At 34.4% G+C, this 21,466-nt stretch overlaps 1 protein-coding gene across 1 annotated transcript; it reads left to right on the forward strand.

Annotated features, from left to right (window-relative positions):
* Nucleotides 1-8,971: 8,971 nt before the first annotated feature.
* LOC107825911 (elongation factor 1-alpha-like) lies at nt 8,972-11,563 on the forward strand. The gene is made up of 3 exons (XM_016652830.2): nt 8,972-9,111; nt 9,804-10,278; nt 10,364-11,563. Exons 2-3 carry the CDS (start codon nt 9,817-9,819, stop codon nt 11,243-11,245), a joined length of 1,344 nt encoding a protein of 447 aa, XP_016508316.1. The 5' UTR covers nt 8,972-9,111; nt 9,804-9,816; the 3' UTR covers nt 11,246-11,563.
* The last annotated feature ends 9,903 nt before the right edge of the window (nt 11,564-21,466 follow it).

Consider the following 21,466-nt stretch of genomic DNA (forward strand, 5'->3'; position numbering starts at 1 on the left):
TTTTGCTAAACGGCTCATCCCAAAGTCTAATTAATTTTAATTAAACATTTTATGAGGGCCCCGCAATCTATACATTTTATTAAGCGAGGCTCGTCTCATTTTATTTTTAAAAAGACAGTCCTAAAATGCCTACATTTTTCTATTGAAATTTGTCTCTACAAAATAAAAAAGAAAATATCTTAATTTATTTACATGCTTGAATTGTTATAGATGAATTTTGAATATGATTCATAAAATCTGAAAATGATGCAAACAGGATAGTCCGTTGCCACTGCAGGCCCAGGCCCAACGTGTATGACATAAAACTAGACCTGGGTCGTCTTATTTACATGTTATTACCTAGTTACATTATACTAGGCATGCTCTCAGTTTGTCAAATTAAAAAAAAAAAACTTAGCAATCTAATTTTAATCTTAGACCATTTACATGCTGAAATTAACCAATATTATTTAACTAAACAATATTTCTACCAAGTTCCTACTAGATGGCCTATTCGTTTGATTTTTACTTGACGGAGTTACTACATCATTTATTTATTTTTAGGCAATATATAGATAGTTCAATCGTTAAGCTATCGTCGGATGTTCCACTATATGTATTAAATAGCTACACGATTCTGAGTTTTTGCAAACTAAATAAATTATACATACAAATAAAATTCAGAATATAATTAAAGTAAATTTAGAATTTCAACTCTTCATTTTTCGTATTCATGCTTCCTGTTTCAGTTTACAATAATCAGCGTGTCAGTTGTGTACCTGGTATTGGAAACAAAAGAAGATGAAGATGAGAATCAGCAGCAGTAATAACAATACAGCACAGCAACAACAGTCCAGCAACAGTAACAACCCAGGAACAGAGTTTGCAAACCAGTGGAGCAGTAATCCCAAAAACAAAAGCTTCAAGCTTTGATGAAACAACAACAATTAATGCTGATTTCAAACAATGAAAGAAAACAGAAGTTTTTTTTTAGTTCTTTTTTTTATTTGAAAGTTTTAATATTTTTCAAAATTTTCTCTCTCTCTTAAATATTCAGCTCTTTTTTTTTCTCTCTCTCTCTCTCTTATTCTCTATCTGTCCGTTTTTTTCTTTCTGTCTTGTTCTCTCTCTTATTTTTTCTCTCTCTCTGTATTGGTTCCCCTATTTTGATTCAAGACCTCTATCTTATATCCCCAACCCTTTAATCAATTAAAATCAATCACTTTCTCCTACCAAACCCATTATCTTCCCACTCATCCCCATTACAATAAATAAGTATATCAACCCCACCCCATTATATTTTGTCCCCCATGCCTAACATAAATAATTACCATATTCCCCTCCACTACATTTTGTCTTGTCCCCCATTAAATTAAATAATTATATCAAAACCCACCCTATTACATTTTGTTCTTCATGCTTAATTACTTTAATATTATCTTAAATTTAATGGAAAAAACATTCAAAATAAATAATTATTCAGAAATTAAATTCCAAAAATGCCCCTCTGCCCTTACTGAAATTACCAAACTACCCCTGAACGTACTGCAAATTACCAAACTACCCCCATCAGTTATAACAAATCAATTAATCAAACTCAACCAAAATATAGCCAATATGACCAATCTCTACATAAATTCAAACAACAAATCACATGAACATGATTTCTTCAATATTTCAACAACAAATCACATGAACATGATTTCTTCAACATTTCAATAACAAATCACATGAACACAAATCGAACAACAAAGAACAACTAAAATTTGATTGAACAATATTTTTAGCAACAAACAAACCTATTTTCAGATTCAACAACAACAACAACAACAAACAAGTATATTTAGATTTCTAAATTCAATCATATTGAACTTAAAATTAACTCTAACAACATTACAACCAACAATTCCTATATTAAACTTAAACAAGATTATGAGACAAATTCAAGAAATAATCATAAATGATAAACAAGAAATCAAACTGTACAAATTTCGGATTCAAGAACAATTTTACAAAGTATGGACATGAATTAAATGTATTTTGAACAAAAACAACATGACGAATTCAAATGATTAAACCAACATACTTCCCTATTATAACTAAATTCTTTTAGGCAAATAACAAAACAAAACCTAAGAAGAAACAATTATGAATTTAAACTTGAACTTAACAATATTAACAATTTCTGGAAAATACATAAAATACATGAAACAAATTGAAGAAACAATTAATTAAACTTCAATTTGTATCTAACTAACATTAAACTAACAACATTTACCTAAACAACAAATAAGAACAATGAAACAAACATGAAACAAACTGAAAAATTCACAAAAATAATGAACGAAACAAATATTTAACGATTTCGAATCCGAAAAATATCAAACAAAAATTACGGACAATAAATGAGATTCAAAAACCAACTAACCGGAAATGAAACGATGAACTCGATTGCAAACAAATCTGTCCGGGCCTCGACTCAACGAAAGACCTTCGAACTTTGACGAAACGAAGAGGAAAGGAGCAACAGTAGAAGCTGAAACGTGAAGCAGCCCGCGGCTGGCCATGGCAGCAGCAGTGTAGAAGAAAGTTGAAGCAGTAGCAGCGGCAACCATGGTGGAGGAAGCAGCATCGCGGCACAGTAGAGCTGGTCGACGCAGCTGTGCGTGCTCGTCCATGGCGGAGAAACAGCAGCTCGGAGGAGAAGAAACAGTAGCACGACGAAGAGGAAAGGACGCAGCAGCAGTAAAGTAAGCGACGCAACATGACGAGGAAGATGAAGCAGAAACAGTGAACGTACGGGGCTGCTGGAGGTCGACGAACCATTCGTCGTCGATGACTGGATGTAGCAGCTGGTCGTTTGGACTTAAGGTTGAAGGCAACCATGGACGTCGAGCTCAAACTCGAGCTTGACGTCGAACGACGAAGATGAAGCCGTGATGGTGGTTGTTTGGTTGGAGACGGAGGTAGCGGGCAGTCCATGGCTGCGTGATGAAGAGGAGGGTAGCCATTGATGCTAGAGAGGGGAGCTTGAGGAAGAAGAAGAGAGAGAGGAGGGAGGGCGGATGGGATTAGTTTTTAGGGTTTTCTTTTTTTTGTTTTGTTTTGTTTTGTAAAATGTAAGATAAAAGGATGTTGGGTTATGGACTGGGTCGACCCAGTTCGAAATGAACTGGGTCGTTTTGGAAGATTGGGTATTTTTTGGGCTTGTGGCTTGAATTTGAAGAAGAGGTCCAATTCCGACTTTCTTTATTTTTTGCTCTCTTTTCTTCTTTTATTTCTTTAAAACTAAATTATAAAAATACTTAAACTATTATTAAGAACTAAATTAAGTTATAAAAGCGCAAATTAACTCCCAATAATAATTAACGCACAATTAAGTAATAATTAAGCATAAAATTGTATATTTGGACATTAAATGCTAAAAATGCAAACGATGCCTATTTTTGTAATTTTTTAATTTTTGTAAGACAACCTTAATTACTAACAATTGTAAAATTAAATCCTAAATGCAAAATGCGACATATTTTTGTATTTTTTTTATTAATTTAGCAAATAAACATGCACAGACAAACACAAATAATTATCTAAAAATATCACAATTGCACACCAAGAAAAATCATTTTATTTTTAAATTTTTTGGGAGTAATTCTCATATAAGACAAAAATCACGTGCTTACAGTTATTACTAAAACCCAGGGGTATATTTCATGTGTCCCGGTTCTAATTTCCAACAAGGTTAAATAGAACGTATCGTGGACCACAGGTGCATTTCATGTAGTGTGGCTTGCGATGTGTTTTAAATAACCTTGAATAATTCCTTAAGTCAAAAGCGGTCTTAAAAATTAAAATGCGCATAGGTTTAAAAGTGTTTTAAAATCAGATAATTAGGCCAATAATAGTAGTCGAGCGACCGTGCTAGAACCACGGAACTCAGAAATGCCTAATACTTTCTTCCAGGTTAACAGAATTCCTTACTCGGATTTCTGTGTTCACGGACTGTAAACAGAGTCAATCCTTCCTCGATTCGGGATTTAACTCGATGACTTGGGACACCATTAATCATCCCAAGTGGCGACTCTGAATGCAAAAATAATCTCATTTTGATTGTTACTTAAATTGGAAAAACTCCCTTATACCCTTACGGGTGTAGGAAAAAGGAGGTGTGACATTAGTGATTATTGAATACCCCTTAGACCATAGTGGTTGTGGTTAACGATGGGAGAGTAAGGTCATGTCCTCGGCGGTGGCGGTGGGGGTGGGGGGAGAGTAAGCGTTGGAAGAGGGATAAGGGAGCCTCTAACCTGAGAGTTGGGTCTTGGAACATAGGGATGTTGACGGGGAAGTCTGTAGAGTTATGTAAGATTTTTTAGAAGAGGAAAATCAATATAACATGCGTCCAGGAGACTAGATGGGCAGGTACGAGGGCTCGAGATGTAGAGGGGTTTAAACTTTGGTATTAAAGAGGCGCTAGGGACAAGAATGGGACGGATATTTTAGTTGACAGGAACCTCAAGGAGCTCGTAGTTGAGGTTAGGAGGGTAAACGATAGATTGATGAGTATTAAGCTAGCAATTGGAGGGTTTACCGTAAATGTCATTAGCGCGTACGCTCCTCATGTAAGCTTGGAATAGGAGGTCAAAAGGCAATTCTGGGAGGATTTAGACGAAGTAGTGCACCATATCCCAAACACCAAGAAGTTGTGACGGGGATTTTAATGGTCATATTGGGTCTAATGCTAGGGGTTATGATGATGTGCATGGCGGGTTTGATTTTGGGGATCAGAACAAGAGGGCTCCAAACTATTGGATTTTGCTAGAGCTTTTGATTTGTTGATAGCTAACTCGAGTTTTCCAAAGAGGGAGGAGCACCTGGTCACCTTCCGGAGTTCAGCAGCCAAGACCCAAATTGACTATCTCCTCTGCAGAAAATGTGATAAAGGTTTATACACTGATTACAAGGTCATCCCAAGTGAGAACCTCACAACCTTGCATAGGCTCCTAGTAATGGACCTGGAGATCAAGAGGAGCAAGAAAAAGAGGGCGGTGTGGCAAACGTACTTCTATAGACAATTGAATAAGGAGGGGGACGGAATTATTGTGCTGGGTGAGTTGGAGTCAATGAGATTTTGGGTATTGTAAGCGTATTAAGGTGGAGGAGGTTGAAAGGGCTATGCGCAAGATGAGCTGGGGAAGAGCGATGGGGCCAGATGAAATCCTAGTGGAATTTTGGAAGAACGAGGGTAGAGTAGACTTGGAGTGGCTCACTGAGTTTTTAATGTCATTTTTAAGACAAAAAGGATGCTCGAAGAATGAAGGTGGAGTACGAGGGTTCCATTATACAAGAATAAGGTAATATCCAGAATTGCAATAATTATAGGGGTATAAAGTTGTTAAGCCATACTATGAAGATTTGGGAGAGGGTGGTGGAAGTCAGGATGAGGATGAGCATGTCTATTTTTGAGAACCAGTTCGGATTCATGTCGGGGTAGTCAACTATGGAAGCGATGCATCTGGTGAGTAGATTAGTGGAGCAGTATAGGAAAAGAAAAATGACTTGCATATGGTGTTTATCGACCTTGAAAAGGCATATGATAAAGTGCCGAGGGAAGTTTTGTAGAGGTGTCTGGAGGTTACCAGCGTTCCAGTAGCGTACACTAGGGTAATTAAGGATATGTACGATAGTGCTAAGACTTGGGGTGAGTATTGTGGGAGGGGAATTGGAGCACTTGTAAGTTGTGATAGGGCTGCACCAGAGATCGACTCTTAGCCCGTTTTTATTTGCCATGACAATGGACGTGCTGACGCGGCACATACAGGGGGTAGTACCATGGTGCATGTTACTTGTCGATGATATAGTTTTGATCGATGAGACATGAAGCGAGGTTAACGTAAGGTTGGAGGTTTGGAGGCAGACCTTGGAGTCTAAAGTTTTCAAGTTGAGCATGACTAATACAGAATACTTAGAGTGTAAATTTAGTGACGGGGCTCACGAGACACACATGGATGTGAAGCTTGATACTCAAGTTATCCTCAAGAAAGGTAGTTCCAAGTATCTTAGGTCTATTATTCAGGGTAACTGGAGATTGGCAAGAATGTCGCACATTGTATTGGAGCGGGATGAATAAAATGGAGGCTTGCATCTGGTGTCTTATGTGATAGGAATATACCGCCAAGACTTAAAGATAAATTTTATAAAGTGGTGGTCCGACCAACTATGCTATATAGGGCGTAGTGTTGGCTAGTCAAGACCTCACATGTACAGAAGATAAAAGTAGCATAAATGAGGATATTGAAATGGATGAGTGGGTATACTAGGAGAGATAAGATTAGAAATAAAGCTATTCGAGACAAAGTAGGAGTGGCCTCCGTGGAGGACAAGATGCGGGAATCGAGGCTAAGATGGTTCGGGCACGTATAAAGGAGAAACATTGATACTCCTGTCAGGAGATGTGAGAGGCTGGCCGTGGCGGGTTTGGAAAGAGGCCGAGGTAGGCTAAGGAAGCACTGGGAAGGGGTGAATAGGAAGGATATGGCACGACTTCAGCCTACTGAGGACGTGATCCTTGATAAGAAGGTGGAATTGAGGATAAAAACAGAAGGTTAGTAGGTGATTTTAAGTTTCTCCTTTTCTTACCAGTTACTTTAGTAGCATTCAGTTCTTGTATATTCTTAAGTAGGTCGTTATTACGTCACGTGATCTAGTTCACTTCTATTATCTTATTTCATGTTGTAAGTATTTAGTACTACTTATCCCCCCCCCCCCCAATTTTTCCCTTTTCTCTCTCTTCTTCTTCTTCTTCCCCCTCGTCGTCGTCGTCGTCCTCCTCCTCCTCCTCCTTCTTCTTCTTTTGTTTCTTCTTCTTCTTCTTCTTTTTCTTCTTCTGCTTCCTCTTCCTCTTTTTCCTCCTCTTTCTCCTTCTTTTCCTTCTTCTCCTTCTTTTCCTTCTCCTTTTTCTCCTCATTCTTCTCCTTCTCCTTCTCCTACTACTTCTTCTTCTTCTTCTTCTTCTTCTTCTTCTTCTTCTTCTTCTTCTTCTTCTTCTTCTTCTTCTTCTTCTTCTTCTTCTTCTTCTTCTTCTTCTTCTTCTTCTTCTTCTTCTTCTCTTCTTCTCCTCTTCCTCTTCTCATTTTCTATAGTTCACTGTTCGATTTCGACTCCTTTTTCTCTTCTTCTTTCTATATTTTTTTACTTGTATCACTTTTTAAACAACTTCAGGCTTTTTTCTCCTCTTTCTTCTTCTTCTTCTTCTTCCTCCTCCTCTTCTTCTTCTTCTTCTTCTTCTTCTTCTTCTTCTTCTTCTTCTTCTTCTTCTTCTTCTTCTTCTTCTTCTTCTTCTTCCTCCTCCTCCTTTTCATCCTCTTCCTCCTCCTCCTCCTCCTTTTTCTTCTTCCTCCTCTTCTTAATCTTCTTCTTCCTCCTTCTTCCTCTTCCTCTTACTCTTCCTCCTCTTATTCCTCTTATTCCTCTTCTTCTTCCTCTTCCTCCTCTTCTTCTTCCTCTTCCTCCTCTTCCTTCTCTTCTTCTTCCTCCTTTTCTTCTTCTTCCTCTTCTTCTTCTTCTTCTTCTTCTTCTTATTCTTCCTCTCCTTCCTCCTCTTCATCTTCCTCCTCTTCCTCTTCTTCCTCCTCCTCCTCTTCCCCCCCTTCTTCCTCTTCCTCTTCTTCTTCCTCTTCTTCTTCCTCTCACTATTTCTAAGCCGATGGTCTATTGAAAACAACATCTCTACCTACACTAGGTAGGGGTAAGGTCTGCGTAGACACTACCTTTTTCAAATCCCAATTATGGAAATATACTGGGTTTGTTGTTGTTATTGTAGTACTTTATATTATAACTAAAGAACTGAAAAGGTAATTTTTATTTTCAACAGGCATTAAATATGTTACATTCCTTATAAGAAGGTCTTAAGCCTCATTTGTTTGCACTTAATGGAGGTCTGAATTTTAATCATTCAGATCTCAGACATTAAGTGCGCTTGTTTTTAAAGTTTGAGTCTTAATTTTTCAGATCTTAATCATTAAGTATTTTTTTTACTTAACAACCACTTAATGGGTTTGAATAGGTTTGTAGATTAAGATCTATAACAGAGACTTAATTTCATTAAGATGCTATCACATATTCATTATTAACTGCCGCCACCGCCTACCCTTATCAACTACCACCATGACACCACCACCACCATACTCAACCCCACCTTCACCACCATCATCCTCAATCATAGCCTCCATTATCGACTATCACCACCTACTATCCCACCACTCCGGCCACAATCATTCTCACCCACAATCAACACTCATCTGCCTCAACTACCATAACTGACCACCGCATCACCATCAACAACCACAGCCGGCACTGCCCATTATTATAACCTACCACCACCCACCCACCACCTTTCTCAATCTCAACTACTACCACCACCAACCACCACCATCCTCAATCATAATCGCTACCACTATCAATCACTACTAGCTACTAGCATGAACCACCATCATCAATCAAAACTACCACCAACAATTGTCTCTAACCGATATTTACCCGTTAGCCATCACCACCAACAACTATCGTATTTTAAAAACCTATATATTTTATTGATAGAATATTAGATTAGTTAGTATTTCATTTGAATTTTATGTTTATTATTTTCAAATAAAGATAAATTTTATATATTCAGATGTTAAAAATCAAACAATCTTAATTCTTTCTATTCAGATCTTAATATACATCTTAATATATTCAGATTCAGATGTCTTAATCTTAAAAAAAAAATCAAATAAGACCTTAGCTTCTTTTGTAATTTAAGGCTAAGCAAATAATAACCTATCAAATTAGTTATCTCTAAAATTCAGGGCTTCTCACAAAATAAATGTGATCTTTCCCATCCGTTTTATTTACCTTTTGCATACATTTTGGCCAGAACTCAAAATCTAACAATTTTTGCCCTTCTGCTTAGAGAAAATATTATTTATGTAAATCTAATACAGTGGGGTCCCAAGAAGCCCAACTGGGGTACGGTTTCTCAGCTATAAAAACATCACTCAGTGCATTTCTCAAACCCTAACGCTTCGCTTCATTCGTTTTGCGCAGCCAGGGTTTTAGCGAAGCTCTCTCGCCTTTTCTTTTCGTCTTCTAAAGGTTAGATCTGTTCCATTTTTCTGCTTATTATTTATATATATTCATACAAATCAATTGTATTCTAGTTTGTGTCTTGTCAGTGATTTGTTGGAAAACACAATCTAATTACCTTGTGAATTGATTTTTCTTATGTTTGAATTTTGTGATTTATATTTTTTGATTTACTAATTAATTGATATTAACTTTTTCTTCCTTTTTTTTCCTAATCTCGTCTATGTGGTATTGTCTTTTTGTTTTTGTGTATTAGATTTCAACTGTTCTTATGTTAATTCGATTTGATTTGCTACACACGGATTTTTATGATATATACACTTGGAAGTCAATTGAATAATAAATCTACGACTATTAGAAACTCTATAGACTCTGGTATGTTTGGTATGATGGAAATGTTTTCCTTTTTATTCTGTGTTTGATTTGTAACTGAACTTTTTTCTAAGAAGTCGTGAAAGATTGATAGTGTCGTTTTGATGAAAATTTATTGTTGAAAAGGAAAATGAATTCTGTCTAGGGAAGTTACATTCCTGGAACATCCTCTCCTTGGAAAATGTTCTGTTAATCAAACAGCAGAAGATAAATTTCTTCATTGTCCCTCATACCACCCTCAGAATGTTTGTTTCTTTGTAGAAATTATTTTGGTCTCTATGGCTATCAAAATTTAATTCTTGGTTTTCTGTTCTTGTGATGATCTTCAGTTTCTAAGGAATCATGGGTAAAGAGAAGTTTCACATCAACATTGTGGTCATTGGCCACGTCGACTCTGGAAAGTCGACCACCACTGGTCACTTGATCTACAAGCTTGGTGGTATTGACAAGCGTGTTATTGAGAGGTTCGAGAAGGAAGCTGCTGAGATGAACAAGAGGTCATTCAAGTATGCCTGGGTGCTTGACAAGCTTAAGGCTGAACGTGAGCGTGGTATCACCATTGATATTGCCTTGTGGAAGTTTGAGACCACCAAGTACTACTGCACTGTGATTGATGCCCCCGGACACAGGGACTTTATCAAGAACATGATCACTGGTACTTCCCAGGCTGATTGTGCTGTTCTTATTATTGACTCCACCACTGGTGGTTTTGAAGCTGGTATTTCCAAGGATGGTCAGACCCGTGAGCATGCATTGCTTGCTTTCACCCTTGGTGTTAAGCAAATGATTTGCTGCTGCAACAAGGTTTGCTTTTATGGGTTGTATGAAATTCATTATGATAATGAACATGCCATAACATGCTATTCTCTTGTTATTTTTTCTTTGGCAGATGGATGCTACCACCCCAAAGTACTCCAAGGCTAGGTATGATGAAATTGTGAAGGAAGTTTCTTCCTACCTCAAGAAGGTCGGTTACAACCCTGACAAGATCCCCTTTGTCCCCATCTCTGGTTTCGAGGGAGACAATATGATTGAGAGGTCTACCAACCTTGACTGGTACAAGGGCCCAACCCTCCTTGAGGCTCTTGACCAAATTAATGAGCCCAAAAGGCCCTCAGACAAACCCCTCCGTCTTCCACTTCAGGATGTTTACAAGATTGGTGGTATTGGTACCGTCCCTGTTGGTCGTGTGGAGACTGGTGTGCTCAAGCCTGGTATGGTTGTGACCTTTGGCCCTACTGGTCTGACAACTGAAGTCAAGTCTGTTGAGATGCACCACGAAGCTCTCCAGGAGGCACTCCCTGGTGACAATGTTGGGTTTAACGTTAAGAATGTTGCTGTTAAGGATCTCAAGCGTGGTTTTGTTGCCTCAAACTCCAAGGATGACCCAGCCAAGGGAGCGTCCAACTTCACCTCCCAGGTCATCATCATGAACCATCCTGGCCAGATAGGAAATGGATATGCACCAGTGCTTGACTGCCACACTTCCCACATTGCTGTCAAGTTTGCTGAGATCTTGACCAAGATTGACAGGCGTTCTGGTAAGGAACTTGAGAAGGAGCCTAAGTTCTTGAAGAATGGTGATGCTGGTATGGTTAAGATGATTCCTACCAAGCCTATGGTGGTTGAGACCTTCTCTGAGTACCCTCCATTGGGTCGTTTTGCTGTGAGGGATATGCGTCAGACTGTTGCTGTTGGTGTCATCAAGAATGTCGACAAGAAGGACCCAACTGGTGCCAAGGTCACCAAAGCTGCTCAGAAGAAGAAGTGAGGTTGTGATTTTGATGGGATTCTGTTTCGATGAACTAGTTTTGTTTATTTGCTTCAGTTTTTTCCAATTTTGTTTTGGACATTTAACCAGTGCTGGATATGGCTCAAGAAGCTATTGTCATGGTTCTCTAGCCTCTTTTGAGGATAGTGGAGTAATTGAGCAATTTGGTCCCGAGCCAAATTGCTTGATGGGCAATGACAGTAGCTCTTTGGTGGTTATTTCTTTGCCTGGTTTTATATCTCATTTTATGATGAGCTTTAGTCGGTAAACTACTGAACTTGTTTCAACTTTGTGAATTTTGAGCAGCTTTTCTTCGTATTCCCGTTCCCTTCTCACATTTCGTTTCGCAACACGTCACTTTTGGCTGTTCTCCTCAATCTTATTTAATAGTAGGGCCTTCGTGTTGTCTGTCTTTTGTTAGCAGCAGCTTATTTATCTTAGTGTTGCTGATATAGTATTAAGATTGTGTGCTAATTATGATTCTCCTAATGTAGATCCAACTTTGTTGAACTTCCAGGTTTTGTTACCTTTGTCAATGGAAGTAGTTGTTCGCCCAACTGTTGCTGGGTTTCGTTCTTTGCCTTTTTTTCTTTGCAGGGTTTATCTTTTGTTGTCTACAAAGTGAATTTTGTTCAGTAAAGGCGAAATTAATATTTTTGGTTAAGAAATTTTAGTGGTAGTTAACTGGAAGTTATTTAGTGTTTCTACGCGAACCTTGTTTTAAGTGCATACCTTTTTTGACACAACAGTTTCAAGTGATGGTGAGTTCTTGCTTCGTCAAAACTTTAAAAATTTCGGAGGTCGAGTACTAGGCTAAGATAGTTGAACAATTCTCATGGGATCGAGGGTTTAATCTAGATGGTTGCATTTTCTTGATTGAACAAGAAAGAACACACACACAAATGGTTTCTTGAGTGAGAGGGGAAAAATCAAGATTTTCTTTTATCTGGTTGAAAATTTGCAGACTGTGATAGAGAAGGATGGAGGAAAGGCAAGAGGGGAAGTATAGCTTTAAAAGCAGATGTGACTAGGTTTCCTTTTTCTTTGGATAAAGGGGTGGGACAACACGTCCTTTTCATTGGTTTTAACTTTTAACTTTTAACTTTTATCATTTTTTCCAAATTATTTCCAAAATGATCCTATTATGCCCTTATATTTTACTACAAGAAGTTTCAAGTGTGACATGCATAGTGTGTACTGAGTAGCATGAAAAACTTACATATTTAACAAGTGGTATGGTTTTAACGAGTTAATTACTTAGATGGTCACTATCTTTTGAAAATGTGGTACCAAAGTGTTTTTGTTTGATTTAGGACAATAAAGTCACCCAACTATTACTTTTTGACTTAAAAAATAAAGAGCAAAAAACATAACTAGGCAATATTTAAAGAAAATTTGCAAAATTATAGCAACATTTGTTAATTTCATCCATGGCACTTAAATATTAACATATCCTAATAACTTTCAAATAAATGATCCTAAAAGTCAGCTGGACAATAATCAATCACATAGGAAACTGTTCCTATTTTTTTGCTCAAATTTTTAATCTTCTATTACTGATACAATACTTCCATTTTTTTGTCTTCCTTTCTTTCTTATTTTCTTTTTGTATATGCCAAATTCTTCTTTTCATTACCTTCTTTGGAGTTTAAATTTGGATAATAATATATTATTTTAACATGTTATAACTTTGCCGGTAGTGCTTATACATTTTCTATTTAAATGGTATATGTGATAAGTTATATAATAGTGGTATATATAAAGTATAATACACATCTATAAAAAATATGTATGGTATATTTTGTTTATTTACATATTATGATATATATATATTATGTGGTATAAAATACATATAAAAATTATACATGACATATTGATGGAATATTTACATTATAAATTATCACAATATAATATGCTTGAAATATATTAAAGATATACTCTGAGTAAAAATAAAATTGTACAACAAAATAAAGAAAAAAAATACTTAAATTCCCATTGTGCAACCTCGTTAAAGAGGGGATTATTTTTTAGATATTCTTTTTTCAGAATTTTTGATATATTTGGGTAAGTGTTATTTATGGAAGAGAAGAAGAAAATTAGCGAAGAGAGAGGGAAAAGGAAATGTAATAAAAGTGTATTGATGTAGAGAGATCCCTTAATTAATGAGTTACCAATGTTGAAAGTGCTAAAAAAAGTAAAAGAAAAATGTGCTAGTTTTGGAATAAACAAAGATTACAATTATTTATGAGAATAGTTTTTAAAAGGGAGCAACCATGTAAAAAAAGGGAAAAATGATAAAGTACACGCATTTAGCATGTTATGTCATAGTAAAATAATTTTAATGATAAAATTCATTTAACACATGTCTCTTAGACCCATTTATCCCACCCGATAAGAAAACAAGTCTACTTTGAAATATAATACCCTCTCTTTTACTTTCCCTCATGTGCACTTTATGAATTCTAAAATATCTCTTGCTTGTAATTTTTTCCCCACTTAATCATGATTAATAATATGTATTATTGTTTTAATATGGGACTTTTAAGTTTAAAACACTAAGAATATAAAAACTATGCACGGATAAGTATTTTTCAAATTGCTATGCCTGATAATTAACTAGTTACCCAATTAACCATTCAGTTATTGCATGTATCTATCACAACGAAAAGATTCATATATTGGCATTTTGATGTATACAAATAAAATTTTCTACATTTAGAATAAATAATTTTTCGAGTGTAGATGCATATATCCTGTTGAGCAAAATTGTGTCTTGGGGGACAAAATATTTGGAAAAAATTATGCCCGCTCGATGAATTTTAAAATCTCTTCCTTGTAAATTTTTTTCACTTAACCATGCTTAACTAATAGAGTATGTATTATAATTTAATTTGGGAGTTTTACGTTTCAAATACTACGTTTAGATGACCCGTTTGCTCATCGGGCGGGATAAATTGGTATAAAGGACATAGGTTAAATGAGTTTTATCATTATAAATAAATTTTGGCAAAATACATAGACAACCCATTTAAACTTGGTCCAATTTTTCATTTTGGCACTCTAACCCCATTTCTTTTATTCCACTTTGACACAAAAGCTGACTAGATTCCATGTGTGAATTGCCTCACTCTTGTAGACGCGCAAGAGCCATTTTTTAAGCGAAATTTCATACTCCCAACGTAGAGGCGAATCCAGAATTTAAATCATATGGATTCAATTTTAATGTTTTTAACATTAAACCCATTATATTTTTAAAGTTATGGGTTTATATCTATTTTTTTTTTTTTACAATTTTAAAGAACTTTTACATACAAATTTTTACTCCGCGTCGAAAGTTATGAGTTCAGTTGAACCCGTAGTTATTACTGAAAATATATATAAAAAATATTTTTGGGAGGGGGGCAGAAAAAATTAAAAAAATAATAATTTAAAATTACAAAAAAAAAATTGCGGAGGGTGGGTGGGTGGGCATTGGGGTGGGGGTTGGGGTAGCAGCTGGGTATTTGTTCGCGCTACATTTTTACATGGGATAAAATTTTTTGTGTCAAAGTGGAATAAAAGAACCCATTATATTTTCAAATGTTATGGGTTTATATATATATTTTTTACAATTTTAATGAATTTTTAGATTCAAATTTTTACTCTGGGTCAAAAGTTATGGGTTCAGTTGAACCCGTAGTTATTACTGAAAATATAAAAAAAAATATTTTCTCCCCGGGATGTGAGCAGAAAAAAGAAAAAAATAATAATAATTTGAAATTACAAAAAAGAAGTAAAAATTTATTTTTTTGCACATGCAGGGGGGAAAGAGGTAGCAGCTGGGTATTTGCACGCGCTGCATTTTTACCTGGGAGAAAAATTTTTGTGTCAAAGTGGAACAAAAGAAAAGGAGTTGGAGGGCCAAAATGGAACAAGGCTAAGTTAAAGTGCCAAAATGAAAATTTAAGCCAAGTTTAATGGTCATTTGGCCATAAATCTTTAACATGACATGGCATACCAAATAAGTGTTATTTATTATCTAAGTAAGTAAAAAAGTAAGTCTGGTGAATTTGTAGTCCTAAACCATACAAAAATGACTTTGGTAGAATATTCCAATGACCATCTAGGGAATTAATTCGGGTGGAAATGACATTAAGTAGCTACTTTTAAGCATGTAAAATATATCCATAAATTATAATGTATTTAAAGATTAGCTAATTTCGCTCAAACTTTAGGATACGGTATTCTAGAGTTTAAACCTTAAAGTTCAAATTTCAGGACACAATGTCCTAAAGTTAGAAAATTGTGTTCAAAAGTTCAAATTTTATATCATAAATTTTAAATTAGTAGTTCAGAAATTTAGAACACTTGGTCCTGAATTTTAAATTAGCAACTCAAAAATTCAGGAAATTAAGTCCTAAATTTTCAAATTCAGGATACTTAGTCCTAAGTTTGGGTGAATTGACTAATCTTTAGATACATTATAAATTGTTGATATATTTTAAATAGCGGACTTTAAAGTAATTATTGCTGCGCGAAAGCTTTAATCTTAATCAATAAGCTAGCGTTTGGGCAAAGATTTGGTTAAAATTTTAAAAAAGAGTTTTTGAATTTTTTTGTTGAAAAATAATTTTTGGAAGTTGAAGTTGTGTTTGGACATGCATTTTATTTGAAAATAAAATAGAAGTTTAGTGAGTTGAAGAAAAACTTTCACCCAAAAATTGTTATAAACCAGATTTTGGGAACTTGAATTTTTTTTTCAAAAACTGATCATATTCCATGCAATGTTTTCAAAAATTGAAAAAAATAGTCAAAATTTGTGGTCAAGCGGGAGCTAAGATATTATATATATATATATATATATATATATATATATATATATATATATATATATAGGTAAGGAGGAACTGCTATAGAGCTCAATGGTTACTGCCTTAGTACAATGCAATATCAAATGTGAAAATGTAGTCCGAGGCCTTAGCTTTTCTTTTTTTTTTTCAAAAAGGAAAAACCATTAATTCTTAAAAAAGGATTATAAAAAGGGAAAATATCTGCATCAAATAGCTTTATGCCGACAAAGCATAGTTTATAAAAGGATGGCTTTCTTTTTGTAGTAAAGTTCAACGATTTTGGTCCCATTGGTTATGATGGTCCATGGTACGGAAGCCAAACCACCCACCCACGCCGCGCACACACACCGAAAAATGAAAAGATTCCAACTTGTTTTTGCACTCGTATTTTTCGGAAAAGCAGTATAGCTAAGGTCTAACCTATAACTTGAGGTAGGCAGTAGTGGCAACTGGCAAGGCAAGTCACGTGTTTGTCGAAAAATTATATTATGTTATAGATATACATAACATATATTAAATATCTTTAATTAAAAAGAAAATAGTATTTTTAAATTTTAACATTCTTAGAGAAATTCTTAGCTTTGCCATTGTCGTGGCGAAAACTGTAAAAAGGTTCAATATCTAAAACTCCAATATGTTATTGATTTAAAAACAAATTAACTTTATATATATAATACTTCCTACTTTCATTTTTACTTGTTCAGTATTTTAAAAATAGATTTTTACTTTTAGTTGTCACTTTTAGTATATCAAGAAAAGACAATTTTCTTTTTCTTGTTATACCCACGGCATTAATTACCCATTTTAAATTATTTTCTCAAAACCATTAAAAATATGTATTAATTAATATGAGTATCACGGTAAATTGTAAAAGTGAACGGAGGGAGGGAGTATGATTTTTCAACTGAAAAGATTCCAATGAATCCTTCGACTTTTCCCCTCTAGCTCCGACACTGCATTTAGTGGCGGATCCACCCCTTCAGGATGGGGTGGCATGACACCCATAAAATGATAAAGCTATCGTATAGTTATGATTGAAATTTTCTTAAATTAGGTTATATATTTGATCCCGTCTTCCGAGTTAAAGGTATCATGACTGAGACCTTTTTTAAAAAAAAAATTTATCTATAAAATTCAAGTTGAAATTTATTTTGAAGTTTGTCTGCCTTTTCCTTGGTGTTTTTTATTTCTTTTTGTCCTAGTCATTCATCCATTTGGGTTATCTCACAATTTTTTATTATTTTTTATATTTTTCTTTCATCTAGTTTATTATTTTATATGTGATCTCTAGAAAGAACACTCAAAAAATAGACTAAATTTTTTTAAAATTCAAACAGATAAGCATTCGTCTTAATCTCAAATTATGAGTTTTCTTTTTTTAAATCCGAAAAACTTGGGTCTCGATGAACATTTTGGATTGAGATCAAATTCAATTTTCATCTTTCTTTTATTATATCACCTGAATTTGTGTTATTCGATTGGTTTTAAATATATTTACTATTAAATTATGATAAAAATTTAGGCATTGCTTAAAAAAGATATGAGATTTATGATTTTGATTTTTGGGAAATTATAGTTTATTTAATTCTATACTTAGGGTATAATTTATCTATTGAAGATATTCCTGGCTCGTTGGGTTGGGTGGCCGGATTAGCACCCCTCGTCAACCTTTGTACCCGAAATAGATGCACTGCGCTACCCAACCCCTAACCTTCTCATTTTTTTTAATTTTCTTATTCTGGTGTAGTTTCCTTATTAAAGATATTATCTTTCTTGCGTAATATATACAAAAAAATATAATTCCCTAGTGAAAATGTTAATTTGATTGTGTTGTTATAATATAAGTGTGATTCTTATTTAAAATGCTAATTATGTTTGTTTCTTTAAATCGAGGATGTAATTTTTATAGTTTTAAATAAAAATATATATTAAGTTGACCCGAATTAACTATGGTGAAGAATATAATTGGTGACATATACATCTAAATGAGGTGAATAATTATTCGTCACTCTATGAGAGAAGTCAAACTTCCTATTTAAAGGCCTGACAAACCTACGAAAGAAAAGGACGGTACCAAACGCTACGGTTTGGACATAAATATACTGCCTAATAATCTAACTTAAACTTTGTTAATTTTACCCTTAATGAGAAATTTATATACCCACACAAATATCATGAACCACGAAACTTTTACCCATTAAGCTTTTAAGACCACAAGTATCAAAAGTTTTTTTTTTCTTCTTAAACTTTGTGCACCGCATATAAATTGAAACAGAGAGAGAATCAAATATTAAGTAGGCGTTTGGACATAAAAATTATAATATTTGAAGGAAAAAAATATTTGGAGTTAATTAAGTTAAAAAAATGGTATATCGAATTTGAAATTATGTTGAAAATGCATTTCACTTGAAAAAATATTACAGTTTTATTAGTGGGGAAAAAGAAATTTCTGAAAATTTTGAAAAAGTGGAGCAAAAAATTCATTTTCGATTTTTTTTAAAACTTGTAAAATTTCATGGACAAACACATTTTCAAATAATTATTAATAAAAAGAATTATTTTATTTTTTTTGGACTAACGGGGCCTAAGATTTACTATGTCCAAACACTTGTCACAAGAGTGTTTGTAAGTTACTTCTCAAAAACAAGAATGCTGGCCAGCTTACCTAAGGCCCCATCACTCATCATAATAATAATAATAAAAAAAAAAAAGAGAGAAAAAAGAAAAGAAAAAGAACATAAGATACTCCTGATCAGTAAACTACTGTAATGGTACAACAATGTAGTATACTAGTATATGATTTAACTTAAGTATTGATTGTATAAGAAGTTATTACACTATCAACATATTCTAATCTATTATAATGGATAACCTATCTTAAATTTTAAATTACTAATTATCTCACTTTTTATGAATGGTAATTGCATGATTATCATCTATCTTTCAAGCAACTTGATTATGATCGATATATAAAAATTAAACTCCTTAGTAAGATTATACCACTTGTTGAAACATTAATTTGTTAAAAGAATAGTACTGATTAGGTATATTATTAATGTTGAGATTAGCAATGCTAAATTATTTTTATCGACTGACATGATATATTAAAAATATACATTGCATAATTTTTTTAAAAAATTATTTGCTTACAAAAATACCTTTCACATGTGTTGGAAAGGACTTGGAAAAGGTTTTGAAAGGATAGTTATTATGTCTTATACATGCTAATCCATGTATTAAAATCATGATATTGCTAATGTGTATAAAAATTGTACTTTCTCCGGTCCACTTTAATGGATTTTGATTGTTTTCACACATATTAAGCAACAACCTTTTAGCATTAATTAACCAAAAAAATTGGTTATATTAACCTCAATTTGTTCATTGAAAATATAACAAATACTCCTAGGCTCTTTACTCCAAGGGCAACTTTGGAAAAAAGAAATTAATTCATTCTTGATATCTGGAAAAAAAAATATTCTGGACCACAAAAAGGACTAAAAAATCAATTAAAGTGGACTAGAGAGAATATTGAATAGGATGTATAACTAATGTTATTATAAATACTACTATATAAAAAAGGATTAAAAATACCTAATACATGCGTTAAATAGAAGAAAAAAAGAGGCATCCACCTCATAATTAGGGAGTAATGACGCAGGAGTATTGACATCAGCGTACCTAGAAGATGAGGCTCATAACGAGAATGAATTTCAAGCCACTTATATGGGAACCAACAAGTTGCATAGAAAACATTAAATGCCACTTTTCAGATGGATTCCTCCTCTCAATTTTCTGTATTTTCTCTTTTGTCCTATTTTTGGTTTGTTTGGTTAAAGATGATTGGTCACATGGTCACAAGGTGGTCAATGAGTCAAAAAATTATATTGTATATATACGTAAAATATTACGTTTTAAAAGTATATAACACATATTGAACACCTTTTGTCGAGATTTTTTTTTACTTCTTTCAAATTTGAATAAAATATGAATTGATTTCTTTATTTACACACACAAAGAAAAAGATCGGAAAAGTTAACTAGAGAAATTTTAGAAGGCGAGGTATTCAAGTGTGTGGATTAGTAGTTAATGAAGCCAGTAAAAGGCATGAAAGATCAACAACAACAACAACCCAATATAATCTCACTTAGTGGGGTTTGGGGTTGTGTGTACGCAGACCTTACTCCTACCCTGGGATAGAGAGGCTGTTTCCAAATAGACCCCCGACATCCTTCCCTCCAAGAACTTCCCACCTTGCTCTTGGGGAGACTCAAACTCACAACCTCTTGGTTGGAAGTGAAAGTTGCTTAGGCATAAAAGATCAAGATTCAAAATAATTAGTAGAGAAAAAATTAGGTATCTTTTTTGTCTACCTAAATATTAGTAATGGCCAGATTACCCAATACTTTGTTTGTAAAAGGTAAAAGTTACCCAATGGAATAATTGATATGTGCTAAAGTTGATCTGAACCCTATCATACAATAACAACAGCGGTCGAATGAAATCTTACTAGTGGGGTTCGAGGTCCGGGAAACCCTACCACAATAAATAAAAATAAAAAATATAACTCTTAGAACGTGATAAAGAACAAGTAACCAGTTCGACATTGACAAGTACATCACTATTTTTCTTGTTTATAAAGGGGGAGAGAGAGAGAGAATAGAGTTAGTCACAAATTTCTAAAAGAATAAGAAAATAGGAAGGGAGAAGCATCAAAAGGCTTGCTACGCAGGAGAGATGATGCTGGATAATGGACCATCCCTGCTTAGCTATCTCAAGAGATTGGAGGGAGCTTTGATTATTTAGCCAGCATCATACTCCTGCATATTAAGCCTCAAAAGATGCTATAAACCAAGTTAATTAGGGATAATATGGTGGAATCTAAAAGTAGATACTTGAGAGAGATTATTTGTCTTGTTTATATAGACTATAGTTGGTAGTTAATTCACATATTTGTGCTCACAGTATTACTTGTTTTTTAACAGGTTCTTTCAGCTTTCAGGAGGCAAATGACAGGCTTGGATTATCACTTCAAGAAACATGGGTATTGAAAATTTTGCAAGATGTATAGATTTCCAATTTTAAAGCAATTCTTGCCAAGACGATAGAACATGTTTCCCAGAAGCAAGCAAAAAGAGAAGCTTGTGTAAGTATATATGCATTTTCTAGAATGATTTGATCAATTAGTGGCAGCTATATGAGAGGCAAACGACTCCCAAATTTTTCGACCGTTGTTGGCAACGAGTAGAGAGATTTTACTTTCCTCTTCGTAACTTTTCGTCTTCTTGAGCCGATGGTCTTTCGGATACCTCATTACTCTCCGGGTAGGGGTAAGATATGCGGTACACTCTACCCTCCCCAGATCTCACTTGTGGTAATTTGCTGGGTTGTT

This window comes from Nicotiana tabacum, chromosome 3, assembly GCF_000715075.1.
Source record: "Nicotiana tabacum cultivar K326 chromosome 3, ASM71507v2, whole genome shotgun sequence".
Lineage (NCBI taxonomy): Eukaryota > Viridiplantae > Streptophyta > Magnoliopsida > Solanales > Solanaceae > Nicotiana > Nicotiana tabacum.